This window comes from Macrotis lagotis, chromosome X (genome assembly GCF_037893015.1).
Source record: "Macrotis lagotis isolate mMagLag1 chromosome X, bilby.v1.9.chrom.fasta, whole genome shotgun sequence".
Classification (NCBI taxonomy): Eukaryota; Metazoa; Chordata; class Mammalia; order Peramelemorphia; family Peramelidae; genus Macrotis; species Macrotis lagotis.
This window is the reverse complement of record NC_133666.1, coordinates 547810831-547828396: the sequence shown is the minus strand read 5'-3', so window position 1 is coordinate 547828396 and position 17566 is coordinate 547810831. Positions and strand designations below refer to the sequence as shown.

Sequence of the window (17566 nt, the reverse complement as noted above, 5' to 3'; positions counted from 1 at the left end):
CATTCTTAGGTCATATGTGCTTAGGATTTTAAAATAGGAGCTTATTTTTTCTTATCTACCTTAAATAAAATCTTAGCTTTTGGGTAACAGGTTTATATTCTTGCATACTAAATAGAATTCCATAAAAAAATAATGCACTTAGTTATTTTGTTCATTCATAGATGTTGAAGGGGTCTTTATTTTGATTTTCTTTCTCATTTTTACAGTCTGTATATTTAGTGGAGCATTGCTTTATATGAAAATTTGCATAATTTATTTTTGATGATTTATACTAGAGTATTTTCATTGCCACTGGTAGAATTTGAATCTAATATGGTAGATATTTTTTATCTTTTTGTTTTTATGATCTTTTCATTTCAGTAAATAGATTATCTACAAGTAGATTTATCTTTTCATGTACAAATGTTTGATGTGGATAAATACTTCATTTTGACTAATATAATATCTAAAAAAATTAGTCAATTGAAATATTCTATAGTTCATATTAAAGGATATCTTTTCTCCCTTATTTTTAGAATGAATAGTAAATGAGAATAAGCATGATGTAAGAGATAGAGAGTAACATATTCTAATGATAGAGATGTATAAATAAATACAGAAAATAAAATATCTAGTAATATTTTACATATTACATGTATATACACATACACACAGAGTATCTCCTATAAGTCTTAGAGTAATTTTGCATAATGCCCTGTTAACAACATTTATATATGGGGGAGCGGGGAGAGAGAGAGAGAGAGAAAAGAGAGAGAGAGACAGACAAAAAGACATTGACTTCAGTATGAGTCCACTTGAAACAATTTACTCTTTCAAATTGTAATTTGGGTTGAAAATTGATAATTAAATGGATAACACGAAAAATTTTCAGGAAATTCAGAATTCTTGTTTTTTAGTAAATAACTAACTGAAGTAGTTACATATTTCAGGAATAATATTATTATATGAAAAATTAGGAGGAATTCTGTGAGGCCATTTAAATGACCTTTCTTTGAGGAACTGAGGCTAAGAGCTTGTTAGTTGACTTGTCTAGGCCCTCACAGCTATTAAGTCAGAGGTGGAATTTGATCCTGGATGCTGTCACTCCAAATCCAACACAAGTTCCCTCAGTGCCTCTTACCTTCTTTTTTTTCCCCACTAAGAACCTTGTTTTTTATTTTCAGGATATGAGTTCTTACCTTCTTTTATAGGTTTATTTGAAACCCCAGGAATCATTCATTAAGAATAATTTATTTGTTTTTTAGATTGAACAGAATTTAATTTGTAGAAGTTAAATCTCTATGTGATAACATTATTTTGTCTTGGTCAAGAATCTTTTCACAGGCTTTATTTTGCAAGTTTTCATTTTAATCTAAAGTTTAAAGTTCTTTTTTTCCCTTTCAGAACTTGGCAAGTGGCTGGAGCCTCTGAAAAACCTTAGATTTGAAATTAACTGTATCCCAAGCCTAATTGAATATATTAAACAGGTTAGTAAGTCTTTACTTGATTTTTAGGACAATTTATCTTAGAATATAACTATATTGAATTAAATTTTCTTCAAGGAATAGAAAAGATTAGTTTCTGTCACTGCACAATTATCATGTTAATAAAATTAACATCTTCGACTGAGTCTTTTATATATTTCTGTTAGACTTAGAAATACATGTGTTTTTGACCCTTATTTGTATTTTTATTTAAATCCTTCAGTGAATTTGACAGATATTGCTTTGATTTGTCCCTCAGAATAGTGGATAAAATGATTAACTTAGTTAGGAAGACCTGAGCTTTAATTCACCTTTGACATTAGTTCTGTGGTCGTCATAGATAAGTTTCTTAACATTTATCCTTTTTTAGCCTGATAGCAGTCATACTTACCTGATGGGACTTTTGTGAAGATCATATTTGCAAAGTGTTTTGCAAACTTTCTAAATGTTATTGATTTTCTTTTGGGTTGCTTTTTTTCCCCTTAAGCCAGCCATTTTATTACATTGGTATTGGGAGCTCCAGGTGAAGAACTGTTTCTTACTTTGCTAAGAACTTATTTACTTCTAGAACCTTCTTTCAAATTTAGTCTTTGTTCTCTGTGTGCATATAGAAGTTAGAGCCAGTTGGGTCATGGGAGAGGTGGGAACCCAGATTTTGCTGACTCTAAACTCATCTTTCTATCTACTTTGCAGCCTTGCCTCTCTAGTTATTTATCATTATTGTAATTCTTAATATAAAAATGGTTATTATGAAGATCAAATGAAATATTTTTGCAAGTGCTTTGAAAAATGAAAAGTGAAAATTAAATAAGTATTCATTGAGTATTTTCAGTATTCTAGGCACTATGTTAAACACTTGACAGATATAAGTTTCAGAAATCTGAAAATTAGGGGTGCTTATTATTTACAGTTGAGGTAATTGAGGCAAATAGAGATTAAGTGACTTGCACATATCATAGGCTAGATTTGAACTTGGATCTTGTTCTAGACTCAGTGAGTGTACTGTCTGCCATACTGCCTAGCTGTTTTTCCAATATTATCAATATTATTTATCAATGCCAAGGAGGATTGGCCTTAGAGTCATGAAGAGCTGGGTTCAAATTCTATCTCTACTGCCTGGGGCAAGTTGACACTCTTAGTATTCCAGGTAGCTCTCAGTCAGCCTGTCCAAAGTGCTGCCTTCCAAAACCATGTGTACTTGTGGGTTTTACTAAATGCTTTATTAAACTCTGCCAAGCTCTCACTAAAATGGCAAATCAAAGGTTGGACAGTCCTGCTCTAAGTCTTATTAAATTGCCACAGTGGATAGAATGTCAAGCCTGGAGTCAAATTCTGGAAAACTTACTTAAGCCTGTTTGCTTCAGTTTCCACATTTATAAAATGAGCTGGAAAAGAAAATGACAAACCACTCCTCTATTTTTGCGAAGACTTCCTCAAATGGAGTCACAAAAAGTCAGCCATAACTGAAACAACTCAATGACAGCTTCAACACAGAGAAGGAGTTTCCTTGTTTTTGGAACTAACTATAACAATGAAATCACAAATCTATTCTCCATTCCCTGTTATTGTTCATTGATCAATTTCAGATCAATTTCAAGTTAAAGTCAAGTTCATTTAAAAAAATGATTCTTATTGATATATTTTGTTTTTATATTGCCTAAATTCCCTATGTATCCTACTCCTCTCCTTTCCCAAGTCATTCCATATAAAAAGAAAAAGAGAAAAGACAGCCAGCAAAAGTTATCAATACATCAAACAAATCTGAAAATAAATGTAAAGTTTCATGCTTATTGACCTCCCAGCTCTGCAAAGGAGTAGGCGATTCATATATTTTCTTTGGAATTATGCTGCTGCTTTATAAAATTATATTCTGAATTTTTTAATTTTTTGGGAGGGTTTTTGTAAGGCAATGGGGTTAAGTGACTTGTCCAGGATGACGTAGTTGGTAATTAATAAGTGACTGAGATCAGATTTGATCTCAGGTTCTCTTTTAACTTCAGGGTTGGTGCTCTATCCACTGCACCACCTAGCTGCTTCTGTAATTTTTCATTCTTATTGTAAAAATTTAGTTCATGTTATACTTTATTAATCTGAGCTAATTCAGTTTGCCATTGATTTAGGAAAACTGCTGACAGTAATGTTAGTGATTTTATCCCCATGTGAATTTTTGTACTTTATGTACATTGGTATTTGGGTATTATAAGAAACAAATAGAAATATTAGTTTTTTGTCCCATTTTTGTGATTTTTCTTAATGATCATCCAACATATATCATAGACTCACAAAGTTGAAAGAGACCCCAGAGACAGTGTATCTAATCTACATTGTAGCTTGCTAAGATTTCCCTTTTACAGGCATACTTAAGAAATGATCATCAAGCCATTGCTTAAAATACTCCCTCCTGAAGTAAGCCATTCCTACCTATAATTTTTTTTTCTTTTATCAGGACTGATTCTTTAAGTAAATCATATTCATTACTTTTACTCTGTGGGGGCAAGATGAACAGGTCTAATCCCTTTTCTACCTGATAACCTTTGAAATACCTGAAGCCCTTTTTTCTCTTTCAGCCTCAACTTTAATTTATCCTCATATTAGACTATTATTCTCCAGAGTGCCCACTATTTTGGTTGCCTTTTTCTAGCTGATCACTATCCTTTTAAAAAAACTTTTAATTTTTTAAATATGAATTTTATTTTTTCTAACTATATACAGAATTAATTTTCAGCATTCATTTTTTTGGATAAGATTTTGAGTTCTGCATTTTTCTCCCCCCCCCCGACAGTAAGTATTTTGATACAGGTTATACATGTTTAATTATGTTAAACATATTTCCATATTAGTCAAGTTGTAAAAGAAGAATCAGAACAAAAGGGAAAATAAGCACAGGGGGGGAAGGATAAAGCCTAAAATAAATTTTAAAAATTAAAAATAGTCTACTTTGGTCTGCATTCAGAAATCATAGTTCTTTCTCTGGATGGGGGTCATATTTTACATCTCACGTCCTTTAGAATTGTTATGTCACTAACTACTTTAATAATATGTTCAGTGTCCACTACTTCACATGGTTGTCTGACCAGAGAAGAATACGTAGAACTGTTATCCTTTTGGTCCTGGATATTTGTCTTTTCTTAATTTAGCCTAAAAATCACATTGACTATTTTTGATTGCAATTAATTTGACTATCTTTGCACATGTTTCATAGCACTTGCTTTCATTTTTATAAAATAGCTAGAGGATCCTCGATATTTCTTCTTTTATTGGTACTACTACTTCTACTACTATCACCCTACCACACCCATCCCCATCTCCCTCCCCGCTACTCACACACATATTTTAGGTCTGTCTTTATATTCCCAGCATTTAGCACAGTATCTGTTGCTATCTTATTCGATCATCATTCCATATTACATTTTCGAGATCCAGTACTTTGTCTTCTCAGTATTTATGTGCCCTGTGATACTTTTGTTCTCTTCATCCTCTCTAGTGCTTACTGTTCTCTCCTCCCTTCTTCCCATTTCCTCACTTCCTTGTCAACCATATTGTCTACACATTCCTATGGTAGTAAAAGTCAATATTTAGGAAGAGCTACCACTTTACTTAGGCTGATATTCCTTCCTTTGTAGCCTAGTATGAACTGCTGTGGTTGAAAAAGTTGATTGCTGACCTCCTGGGGCTGAGCCTTGGATGAGACTGGGCCTTGGAAATAAATCCCTTTCCAATATCTTTTAGAATTTAGCTTGTTTCTCACAGAGCATTTGAGTAGACAAAGTCAATTGATTCTACTGTGAGATCTCAGAATAGGGTTTTTGTGTCAGAATGAACAGATACCCCCAGGTTAAGAAGAGTGAGGAAGAATATTTTATTATAACCAGCTTGATAATAACATAGGGGCAAAAAGTAATACAAAGACTTTACATCTTGGATCATTGTTATCAGCAAGATTTCTTATTTTCACCTTTTTAGAATTATATATAGAATCATAGGATTTAGAAGTGAAGGGAACCTCAGAGATCACCTAGTCCAATTCCATTTTACAAATGGGAAAACTTAAGGCCTAAGGACACTGAATAGCTTGCCTATAATTACCTGAGTAATAAGTGACAAAGCCAGGAATTCGACTGAATTTCTCTTAACTCTGGCTTCATTCAAGGGATCTTGGGAGTTGTGGTGTTGTGGGAGTTGTGGTATACCACCAGGTCCAGGTGGTATACAATATATATTTGTATAATTTTGCTTATAGGATCTCAGCCAATAGTCTGGAAACTTTTTTTTCAGCTCTTTTATGTGCCCTGATCTTACTCTGCTAGATACATAATCCCCTATCATTAAATCCATAATTTATATTCTAATTTATAGTATATATTTTTTATATATATATACATAATATGTGTGTGTGTGTGTGTGTGTGTGTGTGTGTGTGTGTGTGTGTGTATATATATATATATATATATATATAAAAATTTATAATTTATATTCTAATGGGGGGAGGGAGCTGAAAAGGAAGAGTGAGGTTAAGAGCCTGATCCAGCCTAGGGATATGAAAGATATCTAGACTGTAGCTTAGAGATGTGACTGACCTAGTACCTTCTTAAATGGAGAGTCTAGGGAAAATCATCCATTCTGAAGGAGGCTGGGGGTCAGAGGATACTTTCAGTGAGTTGAATTCTAGGACTGGAGTGAGCTTTTGTTTGTCTTGGATGGTATAGATACTGATCTAGAATTTAGAAGATCTGAGTTTGGGTCTTAGCTCTTCACTGATAACTGTGATCTTGCATAAGATACTTAATCTTGCTGTGCTTCCACTCCTTAATTGAGAAATGAAAGTAATATTTGCTACTATCTTTTGTAATTTTGGTTAGGAAAGCTCTTTGTAAATCTTAAGAGAATGATGTAAATGTGAGTCATAATGAGAATGTGGGATAATAAACCGTTCCTTTCATTGAAACATTTAGCTGTACATTCTTTGATCCATAATATTTTGATTTTCATATTTTATTCATTATCTTTTTATGTAGAGACAGGCTACTTTTTTAATGAACTTTAGGCTACTCATTCTGAATTAATGAGATCTCTTAATAGGCTTGAACTTAGGTTTTTTTTTTTAGGTTTTTATTTTTTTTGCAAGGCAAACGGGGTTAAGTGGCTTGCCCAAGGCCACACAGCTAGGTAATTATTAAGTGTCTGAGGCCGGATTTGAACCCAGGTCCTCCTGATTCCAGGGCCGGTGCTTGATCCACTACACCACCTAGCCGCCCCTAATAGGCTTGAACTTAAAATCTTGGTCTCAGAGCCTAATTCAAAACATTTGAGTGGGTTGGGGGTTCATGTGGGTTGGAAGGATCAATTGAGATATAGAAGTAAAAGTGGAAAAAAGTAAACAAAGGAAGCTAAGGAAGGCAGAGGAAGAAGAACTGTTAATTCTAAGAGAGATCTTGTATATAATCCTTTTGGTAAAATGAGTTTCTATACAATGTGAAATACCAATATATATGATTAATGTGATTTAGGAATAGTATTCTTGTTGATATCAAGAAAGTTTGTTCATTAGCATGGCTTCAAACTCTCCTGCTTTGCTTTTCCTTTTTAAAATTTCACCTAGAAACATGTTTTTATGTTTAACAGAATTTAGTGAAGTTACTTTGGATTACTTAAGCAAAATAAATCAGAGATGATTACCCAAAAATGAGTATTCCAAAATATCCTGGTGAAAAAAACAGAAATTATGAAGTATGGTCCTGTATGGTATATTTCTCTATTATAGCTTATCTTCATACCCTAAACCTCTAAGGGATCAGGTTCAGGAATTACAGGACATTTTTCTCCAATTTTTTTCTACTTGACACAGTTGCAGTTAGGTTTTATGTAAAGCACCATAAATACAACCCCTCTCTATTCTCTGGTAATATTGACCTGTATAGGTGAAAAAAGACTTAGAACATTCTATCCCCACCCTCACTCCTCACCCCCTGCTAATATTGAATAAGAGATGAAGTCCTTTTCTCTTTACAAACTTGACTTCTTCCATCTCCCTACTTCATGGTTCTTAATAGATTTAAACAGGTTTTAAAGGCATGGAAAAAACAATGGAAGAGATGGTCCTGTTTGTTGAGAGTAAATGAATGTGCATAGGAATCATGTATGACTTATAGCTGCAAGCACTAACAGGAACATTTTGCTCATGATTTGTCATTAAAATTGCCTTGTAACTGTAAGAAATATGCTTATAAAAGGTAGTTATATAAAAAATTTTAGCAATGAAGTAAGATAATTTTGTGGAAAGTTGTGAAGAGGAAGTTGTATTGTTTTGAGATAGTACACTGATATGGAAAAATATTACAAAAGAAGAAATAGCTATAGTTTCCACTAAATCTTTTATAAGAGATATTTCAGACATAACCAAATTCCCTTTTTGCTATTTCCTTTTTCTTCATGAAATTCTATTTAGAATAATAAAATGTGGAGTAGAGGAAGAAAAGAGAAATTAAGGTTTTAATTAATTTTTTTGAGCTAATCAGAAAGTGATTTTTCATGTAATCGTGCTGATGAACTTTTATAGATGTCTGATAACAGGAGACCATTAGGTTTTGTAGAGAATATGTTTTAATTCCCTTGAATTTATAAATGCCACGCAAAGTCTTAGGAAGAACTTGAATGTCTGAGTTGAAAGTACACCTATGGAGCAGCTAGGTGGCACAGTGGATAAAGCACCGGCCCTGGAATCAGGAGTACCTGGGTTCAAATCCTGTTTTAGACACTTAATAATTGGGCAAGCCACTTAACCCCCTTTGCCTTGCAAAAATCTTAAAAAAAAAAAAGGAAAATACACCTACTCCCAATGCCTCAGTTTTGTGTTGGCCAAAGTTCCTTCACATCATCCAACCTTTCTTCAAAAGCACCTACTTAATAGTGAAAAAAAAATTACTCTTCCCCCCTTCCCCACTCTATTTGCAATTAAAACTTCCTTTTCAAGAGTTATTTGTTGATTTAGAAAGCTATTTTTTATGAACGAATTTCATATTAAGATTTCCTTGACTTTATAGATATAATCTACTTTAGTTAAAAGAGAAACCTGGAATTTTTTAGTTATAGTATATGCTAAGAATCTTATGTTTCTTGTCAATCCTCCCTATTCCTCCTTTATTCACTACTTCAGTAGGTAATGCATTTAATAACAACATTTATGGAATCAGATTACTTATTTTGATAATCATTTTAACTGATCTTTCTGCCTCAGGTCTCCTCTTTTCAATCCACTATCCACTTAGGTGCCAAAGTGATTTATCTAGAGTGCATATCTGACCCAATCATAATACATCCCATTTTTCAACTTCCTCCCCCCTTTCCCCCATCCACCCTCTATTGATAAGTTCTTAGCAGCAGCTCCCTATTATCTCTGAAATACTTGGGCATTTAAAGGTCTTTACCCCCTTCCTGTCTTTCTAATTAACTTTCACATTACATCTTTCTAAACTTTTTATGAACCAGTTATATTTGACCTAGTTGCTTTTTCAAAAATGATCACCCATTTCTTGTCTGTGTACATTTACATTGGATGTTCTTCATGCCTGCATACACACCTTCATGTCCCAGCCTTCCCTCATAGTCATGGCTTTTTAAAAATTAGATTTTCTACTAGAAACCTATCCTTATTTTCCCCTAGCTGCTAGTACCTTTCCCTTTAATTTGATTTTTATTCATAAACACATTTATAGATGACACATATACATAATGAACATATTATCTCCCTGTTTAACTGTAATTTCTTTGAGGGTTGGGAATATTGTGCTTTTCTTTCTGTATTTCGGGTATTTGGTTCCATTCCTGTTACATAGTGTTTGCTTAATAAATGCTTGTGATACAGATTAATACTATCTATTCCAGTTTTCTTATTTTCCCCTGGTGATTATGGATCCTGCAGGAAATACAAACTTTTATGTATGAGGCAAAGAATAATTTTTGAATTATTTGAAACTGTAAATCATTATCCCACAGATATGTATGCTTTCCTGTGCAATTTGCTCTAACTTTTTAAGAGTAAATTCTTAATTTAGACCCTTATTCACTGAATTTGCTTCTATTATATTATTCTATTCCTCTTATTCTTTTAGACAGTCCACGGTAAAGAGCAAATAAATTATTAGAAATATCTGTGTCTTAATGCCTGTTTTAAGTTTACTTAGTGCCTTGACACATACACTTAAAAAGTGCATATTTTAACAAAGAACATTTTCAGTTACTAATTGCCTCTTGTTTTTTCTTGGAATGATGTATATTAGGACATGAAATGTATTAAACTCTCTTATAACTCTTGTTTTTTAAAAAGAATATTGATAACTTGATGACCCCAGAAGGAGTTGGTCTACCAACTGCATTACGTGTCCTCTGTAACATAGCGTGCCCACCACCTCCTGTTGAAGGTATAGTATTAGCCATTATACCTTAAAGTAGTCTTTCTATATCTTAGCTAAGTTTTATTAAATGAAATCTATAAAAATCTGTAATTATTTTTTCAATTTCTTCAACTAATTTGGGTATTTTATTTTTTCTTTATAAAGGTCAGCAGAAAGATCTGAAGTGGAACCTTGCAGTTATTCAGCTTTTTTCTGCTGAAGGAATGGACACCTTTATCCGTGTTCTACAAAAACTGAACAATATTCTTACGCAGCCTTGGAGGCTCCATGTCAACATGGGGACTACTCTTCACCGAGTTACTACCATTTCCATGGCCCGCTGCACACTCACTCTTCTTAAAACCATGTTAACGGAGCTTCTCAGGGGTGGATCCTTTGAGTTTAAAGACATGCGTGTTCCTTCAGCCCTTGTTACTTTACACATGCTACTGTGCTCTATCCCTCTCTCAGGTCGTCTGGATAGTGATGAGCAGAAGATTCAGAATGACATCATTGATATCTTACTGACTTTTACACAGGGAGTTAATGAAAAACTTACAATTTCGGAAGAAACTTTAGCCAATAATACTTGGTCTTTAATGTTAAAAGAAGTTCTTTCTTCAGTCTTGAGAGTTCCTGAAGGATTTTTTTCTGGACTCATTCTGCTTTCAGAGCTCCTGCCCCTTCCATTGCCCATGCAAACAACTCAGGTATCACTTCCATATCACTTGCATCTTTATAAATGACTTCAATATCACTTAAAAATTCGTGATCTTGGTTATGGACCAAAAAAAAAAAAAAGCCCTGAAGAAACTAACTGGAGGAGGGTGAAACTTGTAAAGCTGATGCAAGTTGGGCACTGTGATTTGTGTGGTGGACGTAATACTTAAGTGAATTTTTGTTAAAGTGAATTTTATTATCCTGGAATTAATTTGTGCTCTTACAGTGTGTGTGGCATTTTCTAAAAATATTGTTTCTTTTTAAATTGTGTTAGAATTTGGCATCTGACTGTTATTTCTCTTAATGAAATTTGTTCTAATGATTAAAACTGAGAGTTAAAATATCTTACCAAGTCAGTTCAAATCAAGCAAATGTTTAGACTGTATAATAGGAAATTCTTTTAAAATTTTAACTTTAGTAAAAATTTGCTTGCAGAAACAGATTTGTGTAGTAGTGTTTCCTGAAAACTATTTGTTGGTCAGTAATTATAAATATGAAGAAAGTTCATATACATATACACACATATATACTTTCTTAACAGGTTATTGAGCCACATGATATTTCAGTGGCACTCAACACTCGCAAACTGTGGAGTATGCACCTCCACGTGCAAGCAAAGCTGCTCCAAGAAATAGTTCGTTCTTTCTCTGGCACAACTTGCCTACCAATTCAGCACATGTTGAGGCGCATTTGTGTTCAATTATGTGACCTTGCTTCACCAACTGCACTGCTTATCATGAGAACTGTCTTGGACTTGATTGTAGAAGACTTACAAAGGTATTTTATTTATATTTTTTTTTTGGAAGACAAATATTTACTTTCATTTGCTGGGTTTTCTTTAATAGATTTCAGTATAGATGTTTTGACTACTTTTTTTTTTGTTTTTTGTTTTTGCTTTTTGAAGGGCAGTGGGGTTAAGTGACTTGCCCAGGGTCATACAGCTGAACAATTTATTAAATATCTAAGGTTAGATTTGAACTCAGGTGTTCCTGACTCCAGGACTATTCTCTGTGCCACATAGCTGCCCCGACCATATTCTTAACTTATGATTTGGAAATTTGGCTTTAGTTCTCATAAAATTCGCACAAGGGAATATATGGTTGTATAGGAAAACCTCTGGATTTGGAGTTAGATGACCTGGGTTTAAATTCCTGCTCTGCCACTTACTACTTTTGTGAATGTGATCAAGTCATCTTAATGAAACCTGTATCTATAATTGTGAAATGAAGACTTCAGACTTTATTTCTAAGATACAACTTTAAATTCTATGATTCTGTGATCTGTCAGCTTTGATTTCAGAATTTCATATGCAAAAACTAATTCTGTTACCTAGTGCTTTAAAGGAAGTATTACATATATTTTTGGGCTTTTTTTTTTTTTTTTTTTTTGCAAGGCAGTGGGGGTTAAGTGGCTTGGCCAAGGCCACACAACTAGGTAATTATTAAGTGTCTGAGGCCGGATTTGAATATCACATATATTTTTAAGGAAACTTTAGATTATTTAAAATACTTACATGAAAGCAGTAATTGTACCCTGATTAAAAAAATTACAAATATAACTGAAAAATAATCATCCATACATATAAAGAGGTAGTTTGTACTTTGCTCTAATAAAGCCTATTATATTGAAAATCAGACTTTAATTAATAGACAAATTATTGACCATTATTAGAATTAAAAAAATTCTTCATTATATTAAACAGTTTGTCTCAAGAATCCGAATAGCATGCTCCTTCTGATCATTTCAATTTGAAACATTGTATTTACTAATAAAATTTCACTTATGTATCTAAGTAAAGACAAAACCAACTTCATTTTTATTAGAATTCTAGCTTTGTTAATTGTTCAGTTAGATTATTTATGTAATTTTAAGAATTTTTTGAAAAGTTGGCATCTTTTTCAAGGATTAAAACAAAATGTTGGATTACAAAATAGAAATGATTTAAGTGTCAGAAATCAGGAATATTTTTCATTAAGTTTATTATTTTTATTTCAGCAATTCAGAAGAAAAAGAAAAACAGTACACAAGTCAAACCACCAGACTTTTGGCTCTTCTTGATGCCCTTGCTTCTCATAAAGCTTGTAAATTGGCTATTTTGCATCTGATAAATGGAACTATTAAAGGTGATGAAAGATATGCAGAGATTTTCCAGGAATTGTTAGCTCTTCGATCGACTGGTGAGAGTGTCATTCACCAGCAATGTGTTGAATATGTCACGTCCATTTTGCAGTCTCTCTGTGATCAGGTACTTCTATAATTGCTTTACATTTTGCTTTCAAAACACAGCCACATATAAGCCTCTCTGATTGCCTATATCTTGTTGAATAGGTGTCATTCTGTCCAATTGTGTTGCTTCCTTCTGAGAAAGAAGACCTGTATTAGATCCCTGCCATACAGTGACCACATTACTCAATTCAGTTTGTGAAAGGTTTTTCTTTTTCACATATGATAACTCATGAAGTACTGTGGTTTTTAGGATTGTACATTGCTCTTTTTTTCAGGACAGTTCTTAAAAATCTTTCAGGATGTAGATTGGTTGACTGTACTCCAGACTACCTAAAGACGTCTGGCTTTGTTCTCCATTGGCTTCCAATTTACTTCCATGTTTTTAATTGGAGTGATTTTATCCAAATAGTCTTTTGTGATTTGGATTCTTTTACATCTCTTTTCTAAATATTAATTTTCAAGAATGCATTTGTTACCTGATAGTGAGTTGTAAGGTCTAGCCTTTCACTCTTTTCTGTAAATTCCATATTTTTGATACTTGTTTATGCTTCTCTAAGAAAATTTTAGTTTGGTAATCTTTAGAACTTAAATCAAAAAACATCTTTGATATGACATTTACCTATGTAAAGAAGACCTGGGTAAAATTTATTTTTGAGTTGTTTCATGTTTTACCTTATAGAATGGCTCTTGAGGAAAACAGTTTAATTTCTTCTTATGTTACTTTACATGTGAAATTTGTTCAGTTGAATGATGGTATAGCCCTGGCCCCAATGTCCTCATTTCTTTGTTCTGCTTTCTTTTATATTCTTCTGTTTCAAACTTCTTTTTGTAGCTTTACAGTTTTAGTGCATTAAAGAGAGCAATAGTTTGAGGGTGTTTCAGTTTCTAAAACAAAAATCTGATCATATTATTTCATTGCCCAAGAATATCATTGGCATCCTATATCCATTCCTTTAACTGAGAGTACAAATTCATTAGCTTGTCATTTAAAGCCTTTCAGAACCTGACTCTAGCCTACTTTTCTCGGCTTTTGTGTACATATTTTTACATCGTAACCAGACTGGCTTAGTTATAATTGCCTGAAAAAAAATTCGGTTTTCCATCTCTTTCCTCAGGACCTTTTACAGGTTGTTGTCTTCCTATTTCACTCTAGATTTGTAGAATCCTTGACCTCTTTAAAAATGCTGCTTAGTTTAGATGTCACTTATTATTTTTGATTGGTATTCCTTTTTTTTTTCTTCTCAAATTATTGGGTTTACTTAGGTGTCTTGTTCCTTGTCAGTGTTGTGACATGTACTGAATAAATGCTTGCTGAATGGAATTTAGTTAGTTCAAACTTGGTCACTTTCCTCCCTCCCCAGCGTCTTTACTTGGTGACTCTAGAATTGAGCCCTCCAGGGTCCTGGGAACTCTCAAGAGTTTATTTCAGTGAACCACTGACTTAATGTTCTTTTAGCTGTTGTTTTCTTGTCTTGGTCTCTTTTCTCAGGTTGCTGTCTTTTATCTTGTGTGTGCCTCTGGCTCTTTAAAATAAGATTTAATTTTAAAATAGACTAATCATTAGCTGTATTTAAAAAATATGACTACTTCTATGAGTGATTTAGCAAAAAAGGTTTCTCCATATTGAAACTAAAACTGTTTAAAAACTAAAACTCCTTTGCACCTGGCATTTTTCAAGCCTGCCTATGATAATAAATGCAATACAATACTGATATTTTATATGGATAATATAACATTTTTAAAGGACTGGGGATAATATAAAGGAAAAGACATGACCTTGTCACAGGACCCAGCCTGTCTTGGCTGGGGAATGTGCACTTCTCAGTTGGGCAGCATTTCCCATGTCTTCCCTCTTGTTCATTTCTTCTAGTCTTTTTGTTTTCTTGGGGGGAATAATCGTCAGTTCAGTTTCTTCTTATGACCATTTCTGTATTGTTACATTAGTATGTAAGCTCCTTGAGAAATTTTCTCCTTTATTGGTATCACTGTCATCCTGCACAGTGCTTGACACATAGTAGAAACTTGCTAAATGCTTTTTCATTCATTTTATTGTTGAAAAAAATGAAACATTTCCTGACTGCAAAGGAATTCATGTTGTTTTGGGGAAGTAGTGAATGCCCATATGAGTGTATCTGAAATAAATACAGAATTTTGAATGAATTGTAGAGTGCATGAAGAGGAGTATTATATAATAAACAGGTAAAAAAGACCAGAGTCAAATTATGAAGGGCATTAAAGGCTAAACGGAGACACTTGTGTTTGATCCTAGTTGCAAAAGCTGGTGGGCTGCTAGAATTTGTTGAGCAGGGGGGTTACCTGGTTAAAACCTCTGCTTTTGAAATAATACTTCCAGCATCTTTGTGTAGGATAGATTAGAGAGGGAAAAGATTAAATGCAAGGACTTTAATAGGAGGCTTTTGCAGTAGTCTAGACAAGACGTCATGAAGGCCTGAAACTGGGCAATTGGAAATAATTTTGCTTGTTAAAGTTCTTAGTTGTCTTTTCCTTTATATTATCCCCAGTCCTTTAAAAATGTTATATTATCCATATAAAATATCAGTATTGTATTGCATTTATTATCATAGGCAGGCTTGAAAAATGCCAGATGCAAAGGAGTTTTAGTTTTTAAACAGTTTTAGTTTCAATATGGAGAAACCTTTTTTGCTAAATCACTCATAGAAGTAGTCATTGAAGTAGTCATATTTTTTAAATACAGCTAATGATTAGTTTGTCTATTTTAAAATTAAATCTTATTTTAAAGAAGATAAAGGATACTTTGGTTTCTATGTATTTATATGTGCTTATATATTTGTGTTGGAAAAGTAAAAATAACACTTTAAAGAAAGATTTACTAGGAATAATTGTTACTCATTTTGTTAAATTAAAAGTCACAATGAAGGTATTTTTCTTAAGAATTTTTTCTTTCATTGTTTTTTTTCCTTAGGACATTGCACTTATTTTGCCAAATTCTTCAGAAGGATCACTTTCTGAACTGGAGCAGCTGTCTAATTCTTTACCAAACAAGGAATTGATGGCCTTGATCTGTGACTGTCTACTGGACACAGTAGCCAATTCTGAGAATAGTTACAACTGTTTACTGACATGTGTCAGAACAATGATGTTTCTTGCAGAACATGATTATGGGTTCTTTCACTTAAAAAGGTAATACTTTATATCTCAGCTTTTAAAGCTTTACTTCTAGACTTTTTATACAAACTTGAATTACTTATAACTTTTTTGAGCAATTTTTTGAAGATCATTGGCATTGGAAACATTTTAGTAATTTTAAAGAACACATATTTTGTAAGTGCAGCATTTTTTCTTTCTATTTAAAGCATAACAAATGAGAAGAAAAATTGGCAAATGAGAAAAGATACAGTTCTGTTAAAGTGGGGAAATTTAAGTTTTAATGGAAAAATATTTAGTAAAGAGGTTTCCTACTGTTTGTGATAAATTGGGACTTATAATTCATATGTGAAAGATGGAAACCCTGTTAACTATTTCTTGTTTGCACTTTGTGATTTTGAATGTTTGTGGTATGACATAAACTCCTTGAGAAGTATGATGAGGCTTTGGTTTTCCCTGATTTTTGGTAGGAGTGGGGTGAAGTGGGGTGATACAGCTACTTGCAGCAAAGTTGAGAGAGAGGGAGAGAGGAAAGGTTGTGTAAGGCTGGGTATTGCTATACAATATTGATTTCATATAACAGAAAATTAGTTTAAAAACTAGAGCTTTTTGCAGTGTAAGTCATTTCATTCTAGTCTTTATAGTTCAGTACATTGTTTCCTTGTTTAATCTCCATCCCTTTTACATAGTGGGAAGATAGGTTAGGGAGGCAAGCTGCATATTTTTTTTTTGTGAGTGTCTGAGGATGAGATGAAAGGAAATGGAGGAGGAAGGAATTGTGATTTTAAATTTCTTTATTTCTTTACTCTTTCTGAAGTTAGCATGAATATACTGTGCAGATAATCTAACTGGAATGGAGGGAGAGGAGAAGAAAATAACATGGCCCAGAGGGGGAATTAGTATTTTTAAGATTTAAGATTTCCCTAATTTGAGAGACCTAATCCCTTGAACGTCAAGATTTCTCTATACATAAATATAATTTAGCATGCATGATCGTTTTTAACTGTCTTCAAGTACATAGTTAATTTAGAAGTAGATTGTCCTTTTTTTTTTCCCCTGAGGCAAATGGGGTTAAGTGGTTTGCCCAAAGGCCATACAGCTAGGTAATTATTAAGTGTCTAAGGCCAGATTAGATTGTCTTTCTCTGTAATCTTGTTTTTTTCTTTGACTGTAAAACTCCTTTAAATATTTGCTTTTCAGAGGGGAAAAACATTTTGGAATTCAGAAAAGAAATTTATTTACCTCTGGTCAGAATTGTTGAACAGATTTTAGAAATACTAAAGTTGAGTGAAAATTCCTGTTGCAATAAGAATTGTTTCAGTTGTCTGATCCTCATGACCTTATTTTTAGGTTCTCTTGGTAAAGATATTGGGCTGATTTTTCATTTCCTTCTTCAGTTTTGAATTCAGGTCTTCCTGATTCCAGGTCTGATACTCTATCAACTGTACTACCTAGCTGCCAAAATAAGAAATGTGAATTCTTTATTTGTACTTAAGACTGTAAATTTTAGTTGCATTGGCCTATATACCTGATACATATGAAACTTTTCATTTCTTTACAAATTGGGATTTTCTCTACGTTTAACTTATTTTTAAAGATGCTCTTCTTTATCTTCATTATTTTAATGATTGAAGTTAACTG

The 17566-nt window shown here is 33.1% G+C and overlaps 1 protein-coding gene across 2 annotated transcripts in view; it reads left to right on the top strand.

The window, feature by feature from the left end:
- Positions 1-17566, top strand: part of VIRMA (vir like m6A methyltransferase associated) — a 91818-nt gene that overhangs the window by 53621 nt on the left and 20631 nt on the right. For both annotated transcript variants that reach the window (XM_074200234.1, XM_074200235.1), the window contains exons 11-16: positions 1384-1466; positions 9787-9880; positions 10019-10563; positions 11115-11350; positions 12569-12818; positions 15744-15961. In XM_074200234.1, the coding sequence (XP_074056335.1) occupies positions 1384-1466; positions 9787-9880; positions 10019-10563; positions 11115-11350; positions 12569-12818; positions 15744-15961 (1426 nt within the window). The remainder of the gene's footprint in view (positions 1-1383; positions 1467-9786; positions 9881-10018; positions 10564-11114; positions 11351-12568; positions 12819-15743; positions 15962-17566) is intronic.